This window comes from Chelonoidis abingdonii, chromosome 19 (assembly GCF_003597395.2).
Source record: "Chelonoidis abingdonii isolate Lonesome George chromosome 19, CheloAbing_2.0, whole genome shotgun sequence".
In the NCBI taxonomy this organism is placed as follows: domain Eukaryota; kingdom Metazoa; phylum Chordata; order Testudines; family Testudinidae; genus Chelonoidis; species Chelonoidis abingdonii.
This window is the reverse complement of record NC_133787.1, coordinates 40,395,403-40,412,883: the sequence shown is the minus strand read 5'-3', so window position 1 is coordinate 40,412,883 and position 17,481 is coordinate 40,395,403. Positions and strand designations below refer to the sequence as shown.

Below are 17,481 nucleotides of genomic sequence, written 5' to 3'. Positions count from 1 at the left end.
TCTGGCCTTAGGCTCTATGAGTGAATGAAGTGACCCCACTGGGGAAGAGCAGAACGAAGGCCATGGCTACACTGGTGCTTTACAGCGCTGCAACTTTCGCGCTCAGGGGTGTGAAAAAACACCCCCCTCCGAGCGCTGCAAGATACCGCGCTGTAAAGCCTCAGTATAATCAGTGCCGCAGCGCTGGGAGCTACACCCGTAGAGGATGTGGTTTATGTGCAGCGCTGGGAGAGCTCTCTCCCAGCACTGGCCCTGCGACCACACTCACACTTCAAAGCACTGCCGCGGCAGCACTTTGAAATTTCAAGTGTAGCCATATCCGAACAGAGGAGGAAGGGAACTGCCGTGGATCTGGGCCATGAGCGGATTACTGTGCAGTTGGAGCACAGGCTGTCCTGGGAATGGGAGCAGTACCGCATTCGGGCGAGCAGGCAGCTGGGTAATAGATGGTGGTGAGGAACTGGGAAGCCTGTCAGGAGTCAGGTTCAGAGTCCCAACTGGGGCAGGGCAGGCTGGCCAGGCCCGTCTTGTGTAACTTCCCCTGGCCCAGGTAGTGATGACGGGGCTCTGGCTCTGACCTCGGACATGGCAGTGCTGGCCAGGCCAGGAGTGAAAGGCAGAAAGGAGCTCTCCCCTGCCCACCTTGTCCCCCCTGCTCCAGTGGCCGGTTTTATCTCACTGAAACCTGTGGTGTCACCAGGTCAGATAATCGCCTCTTGCGGGGCTCATTTCTGTGATGCCAGTCACCAGGTGCGAGAGCAGGGGTGGGCAAACTTTTTGGCCTAAGGATCACATCTGGGTATGGAAATTGTATGGTGGGCCATGAATGCTCACGAAATTGGGGTTGGGGTGCAGGAGGGGGTGAGGGCTCCGGCTGGGGGTGTGGGCTCTGGAGTGGGGCCAGAAATGAGGAGTTCAGGATGTGGGAGTGGGCTCTGGGCTGGGGCAAGGGATTGGGGTGCGGGGGTGTATGGGCTCTGAGGTGGGCTGGAGATGAGGGGTTTGGGGTGCAGGAGGGTGCTCCAGGCCTCATGCTGGCAGGAGACGGATCAGGGCTGGAGCAGGGGATGGGAGGAGGTCAGGGGTGCAGACTCTGGGTAGCGCTTATCTCAAGCAGCTCCCAGAAGCAGCGGCCTGTCCCTCCCTTAGCCATGGGAGCTGCAGAGCCGGCACTTGGGGCAGGGGCAGTGTGCAGAGCCCCCTGGCTGCCCCTACATGTAGGAGCCTCAGGGGCAACATGCCACTGCTTCTGGGAGCCACAACACGTGTGGAGCAGGGCAAGCCCCTGACACCGCTCCCTGGTGGGAGCTCGAGGGCCAGATTTAAAGGTCGGACGGGTTGCAGGCAGCCCCCGGGCTGTAGTTGCCCACCCCTGTGCTAGAACCTCAATCGCTGAGAGAAATAATCCCTGTGGGACTGAGTTTTGCTGCTTCCTGTGTATATTTCTCTGAGACACCTGATGAAGCAATGCTTCCGAGTCCTTCCTCTGGGGCTATGGGCCAGCCTCGGGGGCAGAGCAGTCCAGTCACTGGTCGGTTCAACCACAGCTTGTGCCCATCATAAAGATCCTTGCCAGCCCTCAGCAGCATGCCCCAGCTCTGCAGACTCTGGAGGCAGGGCTGATCTAGTGGAGGGAACTGATGTCCTCTTCACTGATTTGATTCCTTTGATTGGTTTAATCCAGACCGGGTAATTCAGGTGACAGGTGAGAGCCTGAAGTTGACTTACTCGCCCTGGAGAAAGGCCACGGAGCCGGGGTTTTCCCTGCCTTTTTCCTGCTTCCTTTGAAGAAGAAACACAAGATGCAACTAAGAGTCTGGGTGGTGGTTTTGTGGTGGTGGTTTCACCTGCACACTGAGACGCCGAATCAAAGCACAGTGTGGAAATGTCTCCAGAGCGCCCATCCAGGCAGCTGCTCAAGCCCACTGAAAGGAGACACACAGAAGCACAGCTTGGCTTTGAGCCGCCCCAGGGCAGACAGGCAAAGCTGCTGTTTGTACCGGGATCTTGCTCTTGCTTGAAGCCAGGCTCAGGTGCACCAGTGCAATTGCAGCAGACTTGCCTGCCTGGGCTAGAGGTTTGCATTGGTGCCGCTAGTCCGAGGGCAGCGGTGAGGGCAAACCTCCATGGGAGGCAAGGCCGCAGTCTGGCTGGGTGGGCCAGGGGCAGCATGAGGCCCACATAAGCCCTGAGGCCCAGAGAGACTCCAGCCCAAGGTCTAGAGGTCTTACAGGGTGCCCAGGCCTTGAGCTGGCCGCGGCTGCAGCGGGCTGGTGGCTTGCTCCCCACCAGGCTCAGGTGTGATCAGACACCAGGCTGGACGGAGCAAGGCGCAATGAGCCAGGTGGGGCCTGCCCAGCCAGCTGCGTTCCTGTAGCCCCCTCTAGTGGCCATCACGTGCGGTGCTTTCCATTTTCCCACCACAAGCCGAGCGCTCAGACCCGGGCTCAGGGGTGGATGCCCCAGGCGGGTCCTCAGACCCGGGCTCAGGGGTGGGTGCCCCAGAGGGTGCTCAGACCGGGGCTCAGGGGTGGGTGCCCCAGGCGGGTGCTCAGACCGGGGCTCAGGGGTGGGTGCCCCAGGCGCTCAGACCCGGGCTCGGGGTGGGTGCCCCAGGGAGGTGCTCAGACCGGGGCTCAGGGATGGGTGCCCCAGGCGCTCAGACCCGGGCTCGGGGTGGGTGCCCCAGGCGGGTGCTCAGACCGGGGCTCAGGGGTGGGTGCCCCAGGCGCTCAGACCCGGGCTCGGGGTGGGTGCCCCAGGGAGGTGCTCAGACCGGGGCTCAGGGATGGGTGCCCCAGGCGCTCAGACCCGGGCTCGGGGTGGGTGCCCCAGGCGGGTGCTCAGACCGGGGCTCAGGGGTGGGTGCCCCAGGCGGGTGCTCAGACCCGGGCTCAGGGGTGGGTGCCCCAGGCGGGTGCTCAGACCGGGGCTCAGGGGTGGGTGCCCCAGGCGGGTGCTCAGACCGGGGCTCAGGGGTGGGTGCCCCAGGCGGGTGCTCAGACCGGGGCTCAGGGGTGGGTGCCCCAGGCGGGTGCTCAGACCGGGGCTCAGGGGTGGGTGCCCCAGGCGGGTGCTCAGACCGGGGCTCAGGGGTGGGTGCCCCAGGCGGGTGCTCAGACCGGGGCTCAGGGGTGGGTGCCCCAGGCGGGTGCTCAGACCGGGGCTCAGGGGTGGGTGCCCCAGGCGGGTGCTCAGACCGGGGCTCAGGGGTGGGTGCCCCAGGCGGGTGCTCAGACCGGGGCTCAGGGGTGGGTGCCCCAGGCGGGTGCTCAGACCGGGGCTCAGGGGTGGGTGCCCCAGGCGGGTGCTCAGACCGGGGCTCAGGGGTGGGTGCCCCAGGCGGGTGCTCAGACCGGGGCTCAGGGGTGGGTGCCCCAGGCGGGTGCTCAGACCGGGGCTCAGGGGTGGGTGCCCCAGGCGGGTGCTCAGACCGGGGCTCAGGGGTGGGTGCCCCAGGCGGGTGCTCAGACCGGGGCTCAGGGGTGGGTGCCCCAGGCGGGTGCTCAGACCGGGGCTCAGGGGTGGGTGCCCCAGGCGGGTGCTCAGACCGGGGCTCAGGGGTGGGTGCCCCAGGCGGGTGCTCAGACCGGGGCTCAGGGGTGGGTGCCCCAGGCGGGTGCTCAGACCGGGGCTCAGGGGTGGGTGCCCCAGGCGGGTGCTCAGACCGGGGCTCAGGGGTGGGTGCCCCAGGCGGGTGCTCAGACCGGGGCTCAGGGGTGGGTGCCCCAGGCGGGTGCTCAGACCGGGGCTCAGGGGTGGGTGCCCCAGGCGGGTGCTCAGACCGGGGCTCAGGGGTGGGTGCCCCAGGCGGGTGCTCAGACCGGGGCTCAGGGGTGGGTGCCCCAGGCGGGTGCTCAGACCGGGGCTCAGGGGTGGGTGCCCCAGGCGGGTGCTCAGACCGGGGCTCAGGGGTGGGTGCCCCAGGCGGGTGCTCAGACCGGGGCTCAGGGGTGGGTGCCCCAGGCGGGTGCTCAGACCGGGGCTCAGGGGTGGGTGCCCCAGGCGGGTGCTCAGACCGGGGCTCAGGGGTGGGTGCCCCAGGCGGGTGCTCAGACCGGGGCTCAGGGGTGGGTGCCCCAGGCGGGTGCTCAGACCGGGGCTCAGGGGTGGGTGCCCCAGGCAGGTGCTCAGACCGGGGCTCAGGGGTGGGTGCCTCAGGCGGGTGCTCAGAACTGGACTCAGGGTGGGTTCCCCAGGCGCTCAGACCGGGGCTCAGGGGTGGGTTCCCCAGGCAGGTGCTCAGACCGGGGCTCTGGGCCCATCTCCCACATCGTCAGGGTGCAAAGAGAGGCCCAAACCCAGCCAGGCCTGAGCTCCCCGGGAGCTGTGCCCATCCATGCCTGAAGTCTGATGAGCTCCCCCTGCCCGCGGGGAGATGGGCAGATGCTCCCTGTTGACGCCAGCCAACTCCCTTCCTGAGGGCAGAGCCAGGAGCTGAGTCTGTGAGCAGGAGGCCCGTGTCACCCCTGCAGGGGATGGGGCAGGCAGATGCTGGCTGTGGCTGACCCGCTCCGGTGCCCCCAGGCTAAAGTGTGCTGGGCATAATTAGGGAGAACACTGTGGGCTGGGGCCTGCTCGTGCCTGTTACCTCCCCTGTAATCTGAGCCAGCAGGAGGGCAGCCTGCTCCACCCACCACAGAGGAACAGGCTCATGGGCTGTGGTATCCGTTTACATCCCCTCTGGCTGGTCAGCTGGAGGGACCCCGCTGCATTGCACAGGCTGTCCCAGCAGCACCAGGAAAGGGGGACAGGCATTAGGGAACCTTGCTGAGGGCTGCAGCCCATAGATCCTGGTGACAGGCCCAGTGCGCTGCCAGCTACTTAGGGCGCTGGTGTCCCCCAGCATCCACAGACCTGCCCTGCAGTGGGGTCAGCTGCCAAACGTCCCTCACCCCAGGGGGTGTTTGGCACCGGGGGTGGGTGGTGGCTCTGGCACTGGAGCTCCAGCCAGCTCTCCAAATGCACATTTGCCTGTGGCCCTTTGCAGGGCCAGGTGTCACGCTCACAAGCAGAGAAGCCCTGCCAACAGCACGCGCTGTTTGGGTGCACAGGTCAGAGGGTAGTGGGCTCCGAAGCCACAGCGGGACCTGACGAGCCACTTGGCAGCCCCTGCTGCAGGCGTGCGTGTTGGTGCCCTGAGGGTGCCCCGCTGAGAAACACAGCCCCCTCCCCCACGTGCCCCGCTGAGAAACGCAGCCCCCTCCCCCACGTGCCCTGCTGAGAAACGCAGCCCCCTCCCCCACGTGTGCTGGGAGGAGCTGTTGGCATGAGGGGTGACAGGGCCTGCGCCCCCACAAGTGCAGTGAAATGAACAGGGAGCTGCAGGGCCCCAGGACTTGGCAAACAGGCCCAGTAACATGCCAGCCATTCCTCTGGGGAGGGGGGCCACCCCTTATACTCTAGGCACTGGGACCAAGGGGGCGGCTTGCTCTTTGCCTGGGGGGAAGCTGCAGTGAGGAGCCAGACAGAGCCTGGAGCAGGGGCAGGATCTGCCAGGGCAGGGACCTTGGAGCACTTGCTGCACCTATTGAAGTCCAGGGGAGGTGGGGGTGGGCTGCATCTGAAGGCCCCCTCCCCCAGCCTAGGACTCTGGATTGAAATAAGGACTGGGGCCAAGTGACGAATGACAGGGTCAGGAGAAGGTCAGAGCTCCAAAAACAGGAGCCAGAGGGGGACCCCGAGCAGAGAACCCCAGACAGCGCCCGCTGCTCCTCACAGGTGTCTAGGGAGCCAGCGAAGCACTCGCTGCGGCTGTGAGCAGACTCTGTTCTGGGCCGACCCGCTGTGTGCTCCAGCCATGCCCCCTGGAACGGGCACGTGCCCTGTTGTGTGGGTCACTTCCCCCACCTTGTGTCCGGCCAATGTCACTTGGAAACCTCAGGGCAGAGCCTGGCTACTGTATCTGCAGCACCTCCCACAATGGCCGTGGGCACCAGCGCAATAAACATGAGTGATAATAATTAACTTGTGCTGCCACCCAGCTCCTGCTCCAGGCCAGGCTGCCAGGCTGTCCCCCCAGGCGTGTGTGTGTGTGTGGGGGGGGCCATTCCCCTGGGCTGGGCAGAGGGGATGGATGTACAGGGGCGGGGAGGGGGACTGGGCTGGGCAGGACAAAGCTAACCCAGAGGACTGCTGGAGCCTGCAGCACAAACTCTTCCCAAAATCCAGTCCAACATGCAGCCTTTGCTCCTGCTGAAGGTTGGGGTGGGGCGTGGGGAAGCCGCCCCATGGCCCAGCCAGCCGGAGGGAGGCTCTCACAGGGCCAGCAGACAGCCAGAGCCATGCGCTGCTCCACTCTCAGCCTCCTCTTCCTCCTCACGCAGGTAGGGGGATCCCTAGGGGCTGTGGGGGGAGAGTCCAACACAGCGAGGGGGGAAGGGGAGCGTGTACAGCAGAGCAGGCAGTGTCCAGACTCCAGGGGAGCGTGTGGGTCCCAGGGCAGGCAGGAGGAGCACAGGCTCCCGGCAGGGCAGGCGGATTTGGGAGGCAGGTAGACCCTGAGTGCCATGGGGAGCATGGGATGGGGCAGGCTAGGGAGCAGAGGCCCTGGGGGAGGGAGACAGATTTGGGGGGCTGGTAGAGCCTGCAGGCCCTGGGGTGTGGGGGATGGGGCAGGCTCGCTGGTGAGGCATGGGGAAGGGGAGCAGACATTGGCAGGGCAGGGGGCAGGTCGTGGGCTCAAGGGAAGGTGGCACAGCCCTTGGGGTCTGCCCTCTGCCCACGGCTGCCCGACGGGGGCTGCAGCCTGTGCTCTCAGAGAAGCTGCCCAGGCCCTTCCTGAGACCCACCTGTCCTGGAAGGGGAGGGAGGATTGATACCCAGGTCAGCTGCTTTGGAAGAGGCCTGTCCTGGCCCCTGGGTGCCGTCGTGGTAGGCTGGGTGCTGCTGCCCATGGTCCTGGGCAGTGGACGGCCACGATGTGTGTGTGTATTGGGAACCTGCACTGAACAGGCTGCTGCTGACGGCTCCAGCCCTGCTCTCCCTACTGCTGCCTGGAGCAGCCTGTGCCAGGGGGCTCTACATTGCCCTGGACTCGTGCGCGCCCTGCCCTGGCTCCCGTGATATGCCAGGGGTGTCTGGTTCCAAGACAGGGCTCTGAGCCCCCTCCCCCCAGGGCACTCCGGCCTCTCTCACGTTGGACCCCGGGCAACTGAAGGTGGCACCTGGGCTTTCCGGCCAGTTTCCAGGAGCTGCGAAGGAGAAAGCAGCCGCCAAGGGAGTGTAGGCTGTGGGGAGCCCCACAGGGAGCCTGCCACCCCCAGCCCCACAGAGCAGCCCTAGGGACACTAACCAGCATCTCCCTCCCACTCAGGCTGGCTCCAGCAGCAGGACGCACAGGCTAGAGCCCTGCGCTGGCTCCAGCAGCCCTGATGGGGCATTTCCATGTCTGGTCCCAGGATCCCTGGTCAGGATCATCAATAACCACCCTGCAACTCCCACAGACACCTAGCAACAGGCACCGGGGGCAGCACCACGCCCCAAGCAACAGGCAGAACTCACCTCCTTCTTTGGCTGTTTGGGGTTCCCAGTGGCTTCCTGGTTCCCTTTCTAGCAGCTGTCTCTGCCCTGCAGGACTTCTTCCCCTGCCTTCAGGTAGCTGGGCTGACGGTCCCAAAGGCCAGCCATGGCCAGAAGAGGCAGAAGAGAAACTGGGTCATTCCTCCAATCAGCTGCCCTGAGAATGAGAGGGGGCCCTTCCCCAAGCCACTGGTTCAGGTATGGAGAGGCCTTTGGCAGTGTGGTGGTGGTGGCCTGGCACTAGCTGCCAGGTATGGTGTGTATGGATGTCCAGGGAGCTGGGGGAATTTATACTGCCAAGTGCAGCTCCATGTATGATGTGTTAGGGAAATCACTAGCATACTAATTTGCATATTACATATTTTGCATATATTATGAACAGCTCCTTTAGCAGAATTATGTGCTGCTGGCAAAGGTGTCCGCCCATTTGACTGCTATGGTGTAAGATGCCCTGGTTCTCCTGCAGGGTGGCCGCAAGGTGAACTTCCCCTCCCCACATTAACCTGCCAACCTGCCTCATCCTAATTTGTGTGTGGGGATGTTCTTCTGGGGCAATTAGGTAGGGCATCATTGAGGGTTTGGGATGGCAACCCTCCTCCTCCTGGCACATCCCTTTTCAGACCCTGTTCTTTCTTAGTCTCCTATTTGTTCCCCCACCCGCCCTTACTGTTCCATGACCCACGTGGCTTAGGCACTGTGTACAATAGTGGTTTCTGGTGCCCTCAACTTAGCTAAAGGTGGGAGATCCCAGCAGAGGGGTGGGTCAGCATGGCAGGGTTGCCATGGGTGTCTCACAAGATGCTGGTGCTGCTTGGTGGAAAAGGGGCAGTGTCCAGGAATCTACACGCTGTAGAAGGCTTTGAGAGGGGAGGGACTTGGGGGGAAGTGAGGCAGTGAGGAGCAGCCTGGATGTGAGCAGTTCCTTGCAGATGGGGAGGGGAGCACAGGCTGGGGTGGGCCCGGTGCTCAGAATCCCCCGGATGACCCTCCTGTTCTCTGGCACAGATCAAATCCAACAAGGACAAAGAGATCAAGGTTTTCTACAGTATCATGGGGCAGAGAGCAGACAGCCTCCCATGGGCGTCTTCATCATCAAAAGGGAGATGGGGCAGCTGAAGGTGACACAGCCGCTGGACAGAGAGGACATCAGCCACTACACGGTGAGTCCCTGGGTGCCGTGGATGGAGCAGGGGCATGTTCTCAGGTCTGATGGCCCCTGGAGCTTGGAGGTGGCTGGGAAGGAGCTGGAGGCTCCAGTGAACTGGGTTTCACTCCATTTCTTGTACTGCATGGTCCAAAGGGCAGCTGCCCTCTCCTCCCCCTCATGGCCTCTTCCCCAAGGTCCGGCAGAATAAGGCCAGAGAAGAGGTGCTGACCCCATCTGGGCACCGCCTCCTGCTCTGTGCCCGGGCCAGGTCACGTCAGCCCTTGGCCCTGGGCCTGGTTCTTTCCCCGAGGTGCTGAGAGCTGCAGCGGGAGCTGAGGGGCCCCAGCACCGTTGAGAATTGGGCCTAGAGCACTTGCTCACTGCCTCAGCAGGGCCCCTGCTGCTTGGAGATGCGCTCAGCGTGCTTCTCCCGTCTCCAAAAGCTTGGCTGGATGCCTTGTCATAGGCCCGTGGGTCTCTGCTGGCTGCTTTTGGAGCCACGGCTGGGTTTGGTGGGCGCTGCTGGCTGCTTTCGGAGCCATGGCTGGGTTTGGCGGGCACTGCTGGCTGCCCATGGCCAGGCAGCTGCAGGACTCGCAGAGTGGCTTGATGGTGCCTTACCCCCTGTGCTGGCTTTACAGCTCTTTTCCCACGCTGTGTCTGCAAATGGGGTGCCTGTGGAGGACCCCATGGAGATCATCATCACCGTGAGCGACCAGAATGACAACAAACCCCAGTTCACCCAGAACGTCTTCACAGGCTCCATAGAAGAAGGAGCCAAGCCAGGTATGTGAGCAGAGCCTCTACTGGGGGGCTGAGATACACCAGTCATGAGATGTGGCTTTGGAGGGTTCCGTCCAAGGAGAGGGGGAGAAAGAGAGGGAGGGAGAGAGAGAGAGAGACGGGGGTGTTTGAGTGTTGGGTTAATTTTGCTTTGAAGAATTTAAATCCCAGAATAACCCAAAGGGGCTAAAATCTGCCCACTGAGCAGATGTGCCTTGTCCAGAGCGTGCTGCTCGTGCGGCTGGCTGGGTTTGGCACAGGATCTTCCTCCCCTTCTAACCCAGCAGTTCCTCCCCCCGATCCTGCAGGAGAGTCGGCATCTTGGGGTTGACCACTTGCCTCGCTACAGACCCCGCGGAGGGGACCAGTTACCTTCCCAGAAGGCTCTGGAGCTGGCAGGGAGCAGGCACTCAGTGCAGATACCGCTGATGGGGTCAGTATGAGAACTGGAAGAGAACAGGGGAGCTAATTTAGTAACAGTAAATGTAACTCCAAATGGTGCTGTCTGTTTACCTGTGAGATGCTCCTAGGGCTCTAGTCTTTGTATCGCCCCAGTGAGATCGATGGCTCTGGGCCGACGTCTCAGCCTGTGCTGCCCCGAGGCGCTTACAGTCTTATTCCCCTTCTTGGTGGCTGCAGAGAGGAAGTGGTAGACGTTAGGGATGGGAAATGCCTGGTGGTTGATCTAGTCACCTTCCCCCATCTCTCTTGGCGGGCCGAGGGGGGATTGTTCCTGGCAGTACGTTCTGGAGAATCGTCTCCAATCTCATTTTGTCCTAGAACTATAAAAATAGTGTTACTCGAAACTCGTGCCCAGGTACCTCCGTGATGCAAGTGACAGCCACAGATGCAGACGACAGTGTAAACACCTACAATGGGGTCATTGCTTACTCCATCCTGCAGCAGATACCTGAACAACCCCACAGAGAGATGTTCACCATCAACTCGGAGACTGGCGTCATCAGTGTGATTGCAACTGGGCTGGACGGAGAGGTGAGTGCCGCAGCGTTGGGTTGGAGTGTGTTGCATTTGCACAGAGCAGATGGATGGTCATAGGTTCTGAAGGGCGAGCTCCACACCGAGATGCACTGGGAGTGGCGGGCACAATCCGTGTCACACTGCAAGATGTCTTTGGCAAACTTCCACTGTCTCCATTTCTCCTGGGCGCTTGTGTCATGTTAGACCTCCCTTGCCCGGCCAGCCCTTGGGCTGAGTGAATTGTGCTTGGCAGGGAGGCAGTGGGGGGGTTCAATGGGCATCTCTGCAGTGCTAGAAACTGATCCCCCCGTGGGAGGCCCGATCATTTGGCCATGTTCGGTTAATTCAGCTAATTTAAATGCATCAAATCTCAACCCCATGTTGGGTTGTGTAGAAACACGTTGATGTTGAGCCTGAGCCCAGCAGAGAGGTTGCACTGGGAACTGGGCACGCAACACTCCTTGCGGACGTGAGCACACGTGGCCTTTCTAGAGACACAGGCCCCACCCTTCTCCCTTCGCAGTCCATTGCAGTCGGGAGCAGGAGGCTGAGAACAGCCCTTCGCCCTATCTCGCTGCCTCCTCCCCTGCTTCACAAACAGTCACAGGTCTTCTCGGCCTGCCCCGGGTGGAGGAACCATTATTCATGTGTTACAGAAGGGGAAACAGCCATGGCAAGGGCAGGGAGCTGCCCAAGGCCACATGGGAAATGACTGGTGGCGCCAAGCCGCTCCCTCGGACTGCGAGGCTGTGCCAGGGCAGGAGTCTCCAGGACCTCCGGCCACACCTCCAGCTGCTGCAGGCTCCCAGTGAAGAGCTTCAGAGGGCACCGTTAAATCATCTTCCTTGTCCGTCAGTCAGACCACGTCACCCCTTCCTGTTCACATCCCTTGCCCTCCCTCACCCACGCACCATGTCCAGCCAGCTCATCCTCACTGCCACGGCCCCACAGGGCTCTGTCCTGGCTGCAGCTCCGACTGCGGTCCCCGGCCCCTCCAGCAATGCCAGGCACAGCCCCTGGTCTGTGTTCCCCCATGGCAGCACCCCCAGCCACCCCTGCCCCTTCCGAACAGCAGCGCATTTGTGACTGTAATAGGTTGACCAGACAGCAAGTGTGAAAAATCAGGACAGGGGGTGGGGGTAATAGGAGCCTATATAAGTAAAAGACCCAAACATCAGGACTGTCCCTATAAAATCGGGACATCTGGTCACCCTAGATTGTAACATGCTGGCAGCTCTAGTAGGGTGAGCAATGAGTTAATGGAAAGCAAGGCCCTGGCCCAGCCACACAGGGGAAAGGCCCTGCTTTGAGCCCCACTCTGCAGGGGAAAGGCCCTGTTCTGAGTCCCATGTGTGTGTGTGTGTGTCTCTCTCTCTCTCTTTCACAGACTGCCCCCCAATACAGGCTGACAGTGCAGGCTGCAGATCTGCAGGGAGAGGGCTTCACAGCCTCCGCCACTGCTGTCATTGAGGTGCAGGTGAGGCTCCCAGGCTGTGGTGAGGGTGGGGCTGGGCTTCCATTAACACACAGGGCACTACTAGAGATGCTGTGGCCACAGACCTGGCAGCTGCCTCTACACTCCCACTGCTAGCCAGTGCCATCAAACCACTGCCCGTACCCAGTTAGCAAGCCTGCCACAGGGCTGCACAGGAGTCCCCAGTGGTGGGCAGAGCTAGGGCAGGAGAGCCTGGCTGGAGGGGGGCAGCTTTTTCAAAAACCACAAGCTGACATGGGTCTCACAAGCAGCCCGCAGCTCTGAAAGCATCAGCCACCCATGAGCAGCTTCCACCCCACCCCAGGGCAGGTCCCCCATTCCCTGGCAGGCAGGAAGGTAACACACCTTGCTCAGCCCTGGTTGACCTGTTGCTCTTTAAATAGCTGTGGAGACCCAATCAGTGAAATTCACCCTCTTTTTCAAAACCAGTGGAATGGCCAATCATGTGGCTCCACTCACTTAAAAAAAAAAATCCTTACAGCCCATTGGCTGTCAGGCAGAAGTGGGGTGGAGTTTATCAGTCACACGCTGGGCAGGGCTCCACTGACACACACAAAAAACCTGCCAAGACCCTGCAGGGGTGTAGAGCACAATAACCCGCAGGCAGCAACTTGGGTTAAAAAACAGGCTTAAAACCTCCAAGTCCAAAGTTGCTTTTTTTTTTCTACCTTGGCACCTTGAAGTACGGTTTGCTCTGCTGCCTGTGAAGGGCATGGCTGGGCGAAGCAGGCGAGGGCAGGCCCAGCAGCTGGGCTGGCAGGGAGCAGCAGAGGGAGGGTGCCCCAAAGCCTGGGCAGCAATGGGCACAGCCTGACTCCTGCTTAGAGAAGGGGTTTCTTGCTGGCTCTCTGGCGTCACAGCAGCCCCGGGGGAGCCTGCCCCTTTGGGACCCATGATTGTGGTAGGGGTGTGCCAGCAGTAACTACCCCATGCCCTGCAGCTCAGCTGGGGGTCACTGAGCTGGTTGCAGTCCCACAGCAGGGGCAGGTTCCCACGCCCCAGGCAGCCTGCTCACACTCTGGTGCAGGGCACTGTGGCACGGAGCTCCCTGGGAATCGTGGCAGCCCCCGTTACCGCAGCCCCGTCGGGCACTCGATGGGGTCCCCTCCTAAGTGTAACTGGGGATCTCCACTCCAGCCCTGCCCCTTGGCTCCCCACACAAACACACAGGCCAGTTCTGGACACACAACCCCTGCCCCTACCACGGCAGAGCAGGCGAGGGCAGGGGGGGAAAGGCCACACACTGAGCTCTGCTGGGACCCATTTGCCAGAAGCAGCCCAGGGCCGGAGTGGGATGGGGTCATGTGAGCTGGGCTCCTCCCTCACCCATCAGCCGTTCCCCACAACAACAAGCCGAACCAGACTGGATCCTCCCTCTGTCTTCACTGAGGGACACTCCATTCCTGGCCCTACCCTAGCTTCTCACCTTTGGGGCCACTCAGAGGAAGGGCTCTCATCTTGGCTGCCGCCTGCTCTGGAAACCGGCTCTGACAGGGCATGGGGGTGTGGGGCCTTGTCTGGCCACGTGGGTCAAACCCTGTTGCAGGCGTTGTTAGAGACAGACTGTCCCTCTGCAGCCAAGGGCTGGCGCTGCTCCATGGTGCAGGGCCATCCCTCCCCAGGCCCTGCTCCTCGCCGCGGCCCCAAGGTTACTCACCAGCCTCGCTGGCTCAGCAAACAGAGCTGGGCCTGGCTCCCAGTGCTAAGCCCTGGTAATATGCTACAGGGAATGGTGCCACAGGGAGGGGACTGGAGGGTGCAGTGGGGCAAATGGGCAATGCTCTGCACTGCCCTGATCTATGGCAGAGCTGCTGGGGCGATGCCACACGTTCATGAGGTTAGACAGTTCTGGGGACAGCAGTTCTGCTGTGCGGGCTTCAGAAATCAGGGTTGGGCCCTGCCTCAGCCCCCCCCCCCATTGGACTGGGGGTGCACCAGGGCCCTGTCTCACACCCCTGCCATCGGTCTGGGCATGTACCAGGGGCCCTGCCTCACCCCTCACCCCCCCCTCGGCCTGGGCATGCACCAGGGCCCTGCCTCTCGCCCCCCTCCCCCATTGGCCTGGGTGTGTACCAGGGGCTCTGCCTCGCACACACCCACACACCCATCGGCCTGAGCGTGCACCAGGGCCCTGCCTCTCGCCCCCTCCCCCATTGGCCTGGGCGTGTGCCAGGGGCTCTGCCTCTCACACACACACACCCATCGGCCTGGGCGTGCACCAGGGCCCTGCCTCTCTCTCTCTCACACACACATACACACACCCAGCCTGGGCGTGCACTGGGACCCTGCCTCAACCCTCATCAGCCTGGGAGTGCACCAGAGCCCTGCCTCACACACACACACCCATCTGCTTGGGGGTGCACCAGGGCCCTGCCTCACACCCTCTCCCCCATTGGTCTGGGTGTGCGCCAGGGGCCCTGCCTCACCCCTCATCGGACCAGGGACCTGCCTCACACCCCTACGCTGCTAGAAGTGGGTTTTCCATCAGGGTTGGACTCAGACTCCACCCCCCGAGCGATGGCAGCTGGGCTGACGGAGGCATTGTTCCATTGCCCGGGCTGCCCGTACAGAGGGTAGGTGGGGGTCAGGTCAGCAGAGCCACAGTGCGCAGGGGTGGATTTTCCCAGCCTGGAGCACCGTAGCGATGGAGTGTAGAGCAGGCCTGAGTGCCCTGCGCTCTGTCCTCCTGTCATAAGTAGATAGGTAAGGGTTAATTTTCTTTTACCTGTAAAGGGTGAAAAGGGGGAACCAAACACCTGACCAGAGGACCAATCAGAAAACTGGATTTTTAAAAGTCAGGGGCGGGAATTGGGGACTCTTGAGTCTTTTGTTTTCTCCCAGCTATGGAGTGGAACAGCTTTTCTTCTAACTCCAATCTTTCTTTATAACTTTTGTCTACTAAAGTGTAAGTACAAAGGCAACAAGGCAATAGGCTATTATATGCTTTGTGTTGTATTTACATGTGTGTTGATTTTGCTGGACTGATTTAAATTGGCTATCTTTTAAATCAGACTGTTTATTTCTATTTTCTTATAAGCCATATCCCAGTATTGATCTCTTAATGCAGTGTTTAGTTTATATGTAATTCCTTCTTTTTTATATAAAGTTTCTTTTTTAAAACTTGTGGGAGTTTCTTTTCCTAGTGAGGCAAGGGGATAGAAATTTCTGTACCAGGTATCTGTCTCCCTCAAGGGAAGACAGGGAGGAGGGGGAAGCATTACATTCTGTGTTGAACTTTCCTATTGTCCCAGGGCGGGAAAAAGCTACGGGGAAAGAGAGAGAGAATCAACTCTGTTCTCTTGTGTTTAAGGTTTTTCTCTAGTTACGGCTACGGGGCAAAAGGAGGTGTGAATCTCTTTGTGTGAGCTTAACTAGGTTGAATGCATCGCTCCGGCTAACCCAAGGAAAGGGGGGAAGCTGGGGGATGAGATAGGGAGACCCAGGGGCTCTGGGTCTTGGGGGGTTCCCCAGGGATATATTGGGGCGACTTGGAGGCTAATAGGAGCCAAAATCCTATTTGGTGGCAGCGATATCAGATCCAAGCTGGTAAAAGCTTGGGGAAGTTCATTGTAAGCACCCAGATTTTGGACGCTAAGGTCCAGATTTGAGACAGACGTTTACCACACCTCCGAGCCCTCCCCGTTTACCAGAGTGCGGAGACGCTGCTCCCCTGCTGCCCACACCAGTGCTCGCTCTGTGTGGTGGGCACTGCCGTGGGGCGAGGAAATGGCCATGGGGCTTTGGGGGCCAGGCGTGAGGGGCCCCGCTTGGCTCATTAACTTGTGTCCCAGGTCAAAAACATGTCTGAGGCCCCTAGCAGCTCCCTGACCATCCACATGTTGAACACTCTGATGGGCCAGCCTGCAACAGGCCTGGCCATGCACCTGTCCCAGCTCGAAGGTACCAGGCTGTAGTGGATAGAGCTGATGAAGAGGTAGGTGTGGTGAGGCAGATGGTCTGCCCCTGAAGGGGAAGGCCAGCCCATAACCCCCCTAAATGCAGAGGCCTGGTGGGTGCAGGGAGACAGATCCTATGCTCTGACGTGACCCACTACTGTTCAATCTCCCCGTCAACTCCCAGGGCGGAGTGACGCACATACAGCATGAGGTGGTGCTGCCCAAAAACTGTCTCCTGGAGTCCCTGGGGGCAGCTCTTGCCGTCTGGAACAACCCCCATGTCTGCTCCACCCCGAGGCGCTCTCTCCGCTGTCACTCCTCTCCTTGTTCTGCCTTCTGCTTCCTGCTCTGCTCATGGGGGGAGCACGTCATCCCAACAGCTGGGCCTGGCTCAGCCTGCACCTGGGGTTGGCTCCCAGCAAGGAGGCTCCAGGGGACCAAGGAGGGAGCGGTGGACAGCTTCAGTCTGATACACTCGTTTGGATTTCAGCTTTGCCAATGTGGGTGGGCACTGCCCGCTCTTCCTGGCTCCTGGGCAGGTGAAGGCTGGCACATACAAGCTGCACTTTGATACTGGGGCTTACTGGCAGCAGCTGGGCTACACTAGCTTCTACCCCTATGTGGAGGTAAATCTACTAACAAGGAGCATGTCTGGGGCCAATCTCTCTCACCCGGGTTAAAGCAGGAGCAAGGAGAATCAGCCCTGTCTACAGAGCCAGAGCCAGAGCCAGCGCTAGCATGTGCAGACCCGTGAGGCAGGACGCCGGTTGCTCTGTGACTGCCTCTCCAGAATCCTCCACTAAGTCAGGGGAGGTTGCCACAGATGCTACAAATGCACTAGAGCCCAAGGGTCAAACTCTTTGATACTCCACCATAAACTCTGCCTCGTGGCCTAGCAGGGCAGCAGCTCCAGCCTGACAGCAGCGTAAGGAGGCAGACTGTGGCCCCGTCTCCCCACTCCCACCCATCGCCTTTGCCATGTCAGAGTGACTAGGGCTCAGTGCAGCACAGAAGCACTTTACACGGCTAATCTGCAGCTCTGTCCCCAGCAATCCCCGGCACTGCTGGAGCTGCTCACTGTCACTGGGAAAAGGTCGCATTTCCGCCCGCCCTGACACTGCTCCTACATTCCCTTAGGGACCGTCTGCGAGAGATCAAACTGCTGTGGGGCCAAGGCTCGTCCGAGCCAGCACACGCTGCGTCACACACGTAACCTGCTTCTCCCTTGCCTCTGCCAGGTTGTCTTCATGGTCACAGAGCAAACCCGGAAGCTGCACATCCCTCTGCCGATCAGCCCCTTCTCCTATACCACCTACAAGGGGAGCAAGAGCACAAGGGAGAGCAGGTCGGCCCCCGCGGCCAGCCTGGCCATGGCTCCAGAGATGGGCTGGAGGAAGTGACATGAGAGAGGGGCTCAGGGGAGGGGGAGCTATACTATTAAAGGGTTCTTTCAACAGCACTTGCCTTAGCCTGACACACTCAGCTGCTCGTTAGTGAGCTCTGCGGATCTGAGTGGTAAAGCAGCCAAGGAGACAGACAGCTCAGCTCCAGGAAGGGCAGCATGGCTCTGCTGCTCAGGGGCCCAGTTCTCCCTGCTGGTGAGCACAGTCCCTCCAGAGCCAGCAGGGCTCATCGCTCTTCCCAAGGCAGAGAGCTGTGCA

The 17,481-nt window shown here is 60.9% G+C and overlaps 3 protein-coding genes across 3 annotated transcripts in view; all 3 read left to right on the top strand.

Moving 5' to 3' along the window:
- The first annotated feature begins 6,230 nt into the window (after positions 1-6,230).
- Positions 6,231-10,529, top strand: LOC116819571 (cadherin-1-like). Its single transcript, XM_075073853.1, is given in 6 exon segments — positions 6,231-6,326; positions 7,597-7,719; positions 8,527-8,587; positions 8,590-8,681; positions 9,310-9,454; positions 10,269-10,529. Coding segments are annotated over 6 exon segments (756 nt in total). The 3' UTR covers positions 10,508-10,529.
- DBNDD1 (dysbindin domain containing 1) overlaps positions 6,418-17,481 on the top strand; it is a 43,384-nt gene continuing 32,320 nt past the window's right edge. Inside the window, exon 1 of the mRNA XM_075073697.1 lies at positions 6,418-6,427. The gene's annotated coding sequence lies outside the window, so the exon portion shown is untranslated. The remainder of the gene's footprint in view (positions 6,428-17,481) is intronic.
- Positions 15,559-17,475, top strand: LOC116819572 (5-hydroxyisourate hydrolase-like). The gene is made up of 3 exons (XM_075073852.1): positions 15,559-15,834; positions 16,311-16,446; positions 17,059-17,475. The coding sequence occupies exons 1-3, from the start codon at positions 15,725-15,727 to the stop codon at positions 17,218-17,220; spliced, it is 408 nt and encodes a 135-aa protein (XP_074929953.1). The 5' UTR covers positions 15,559-15,724; the 3' UTR covers positions 17,221-17,475.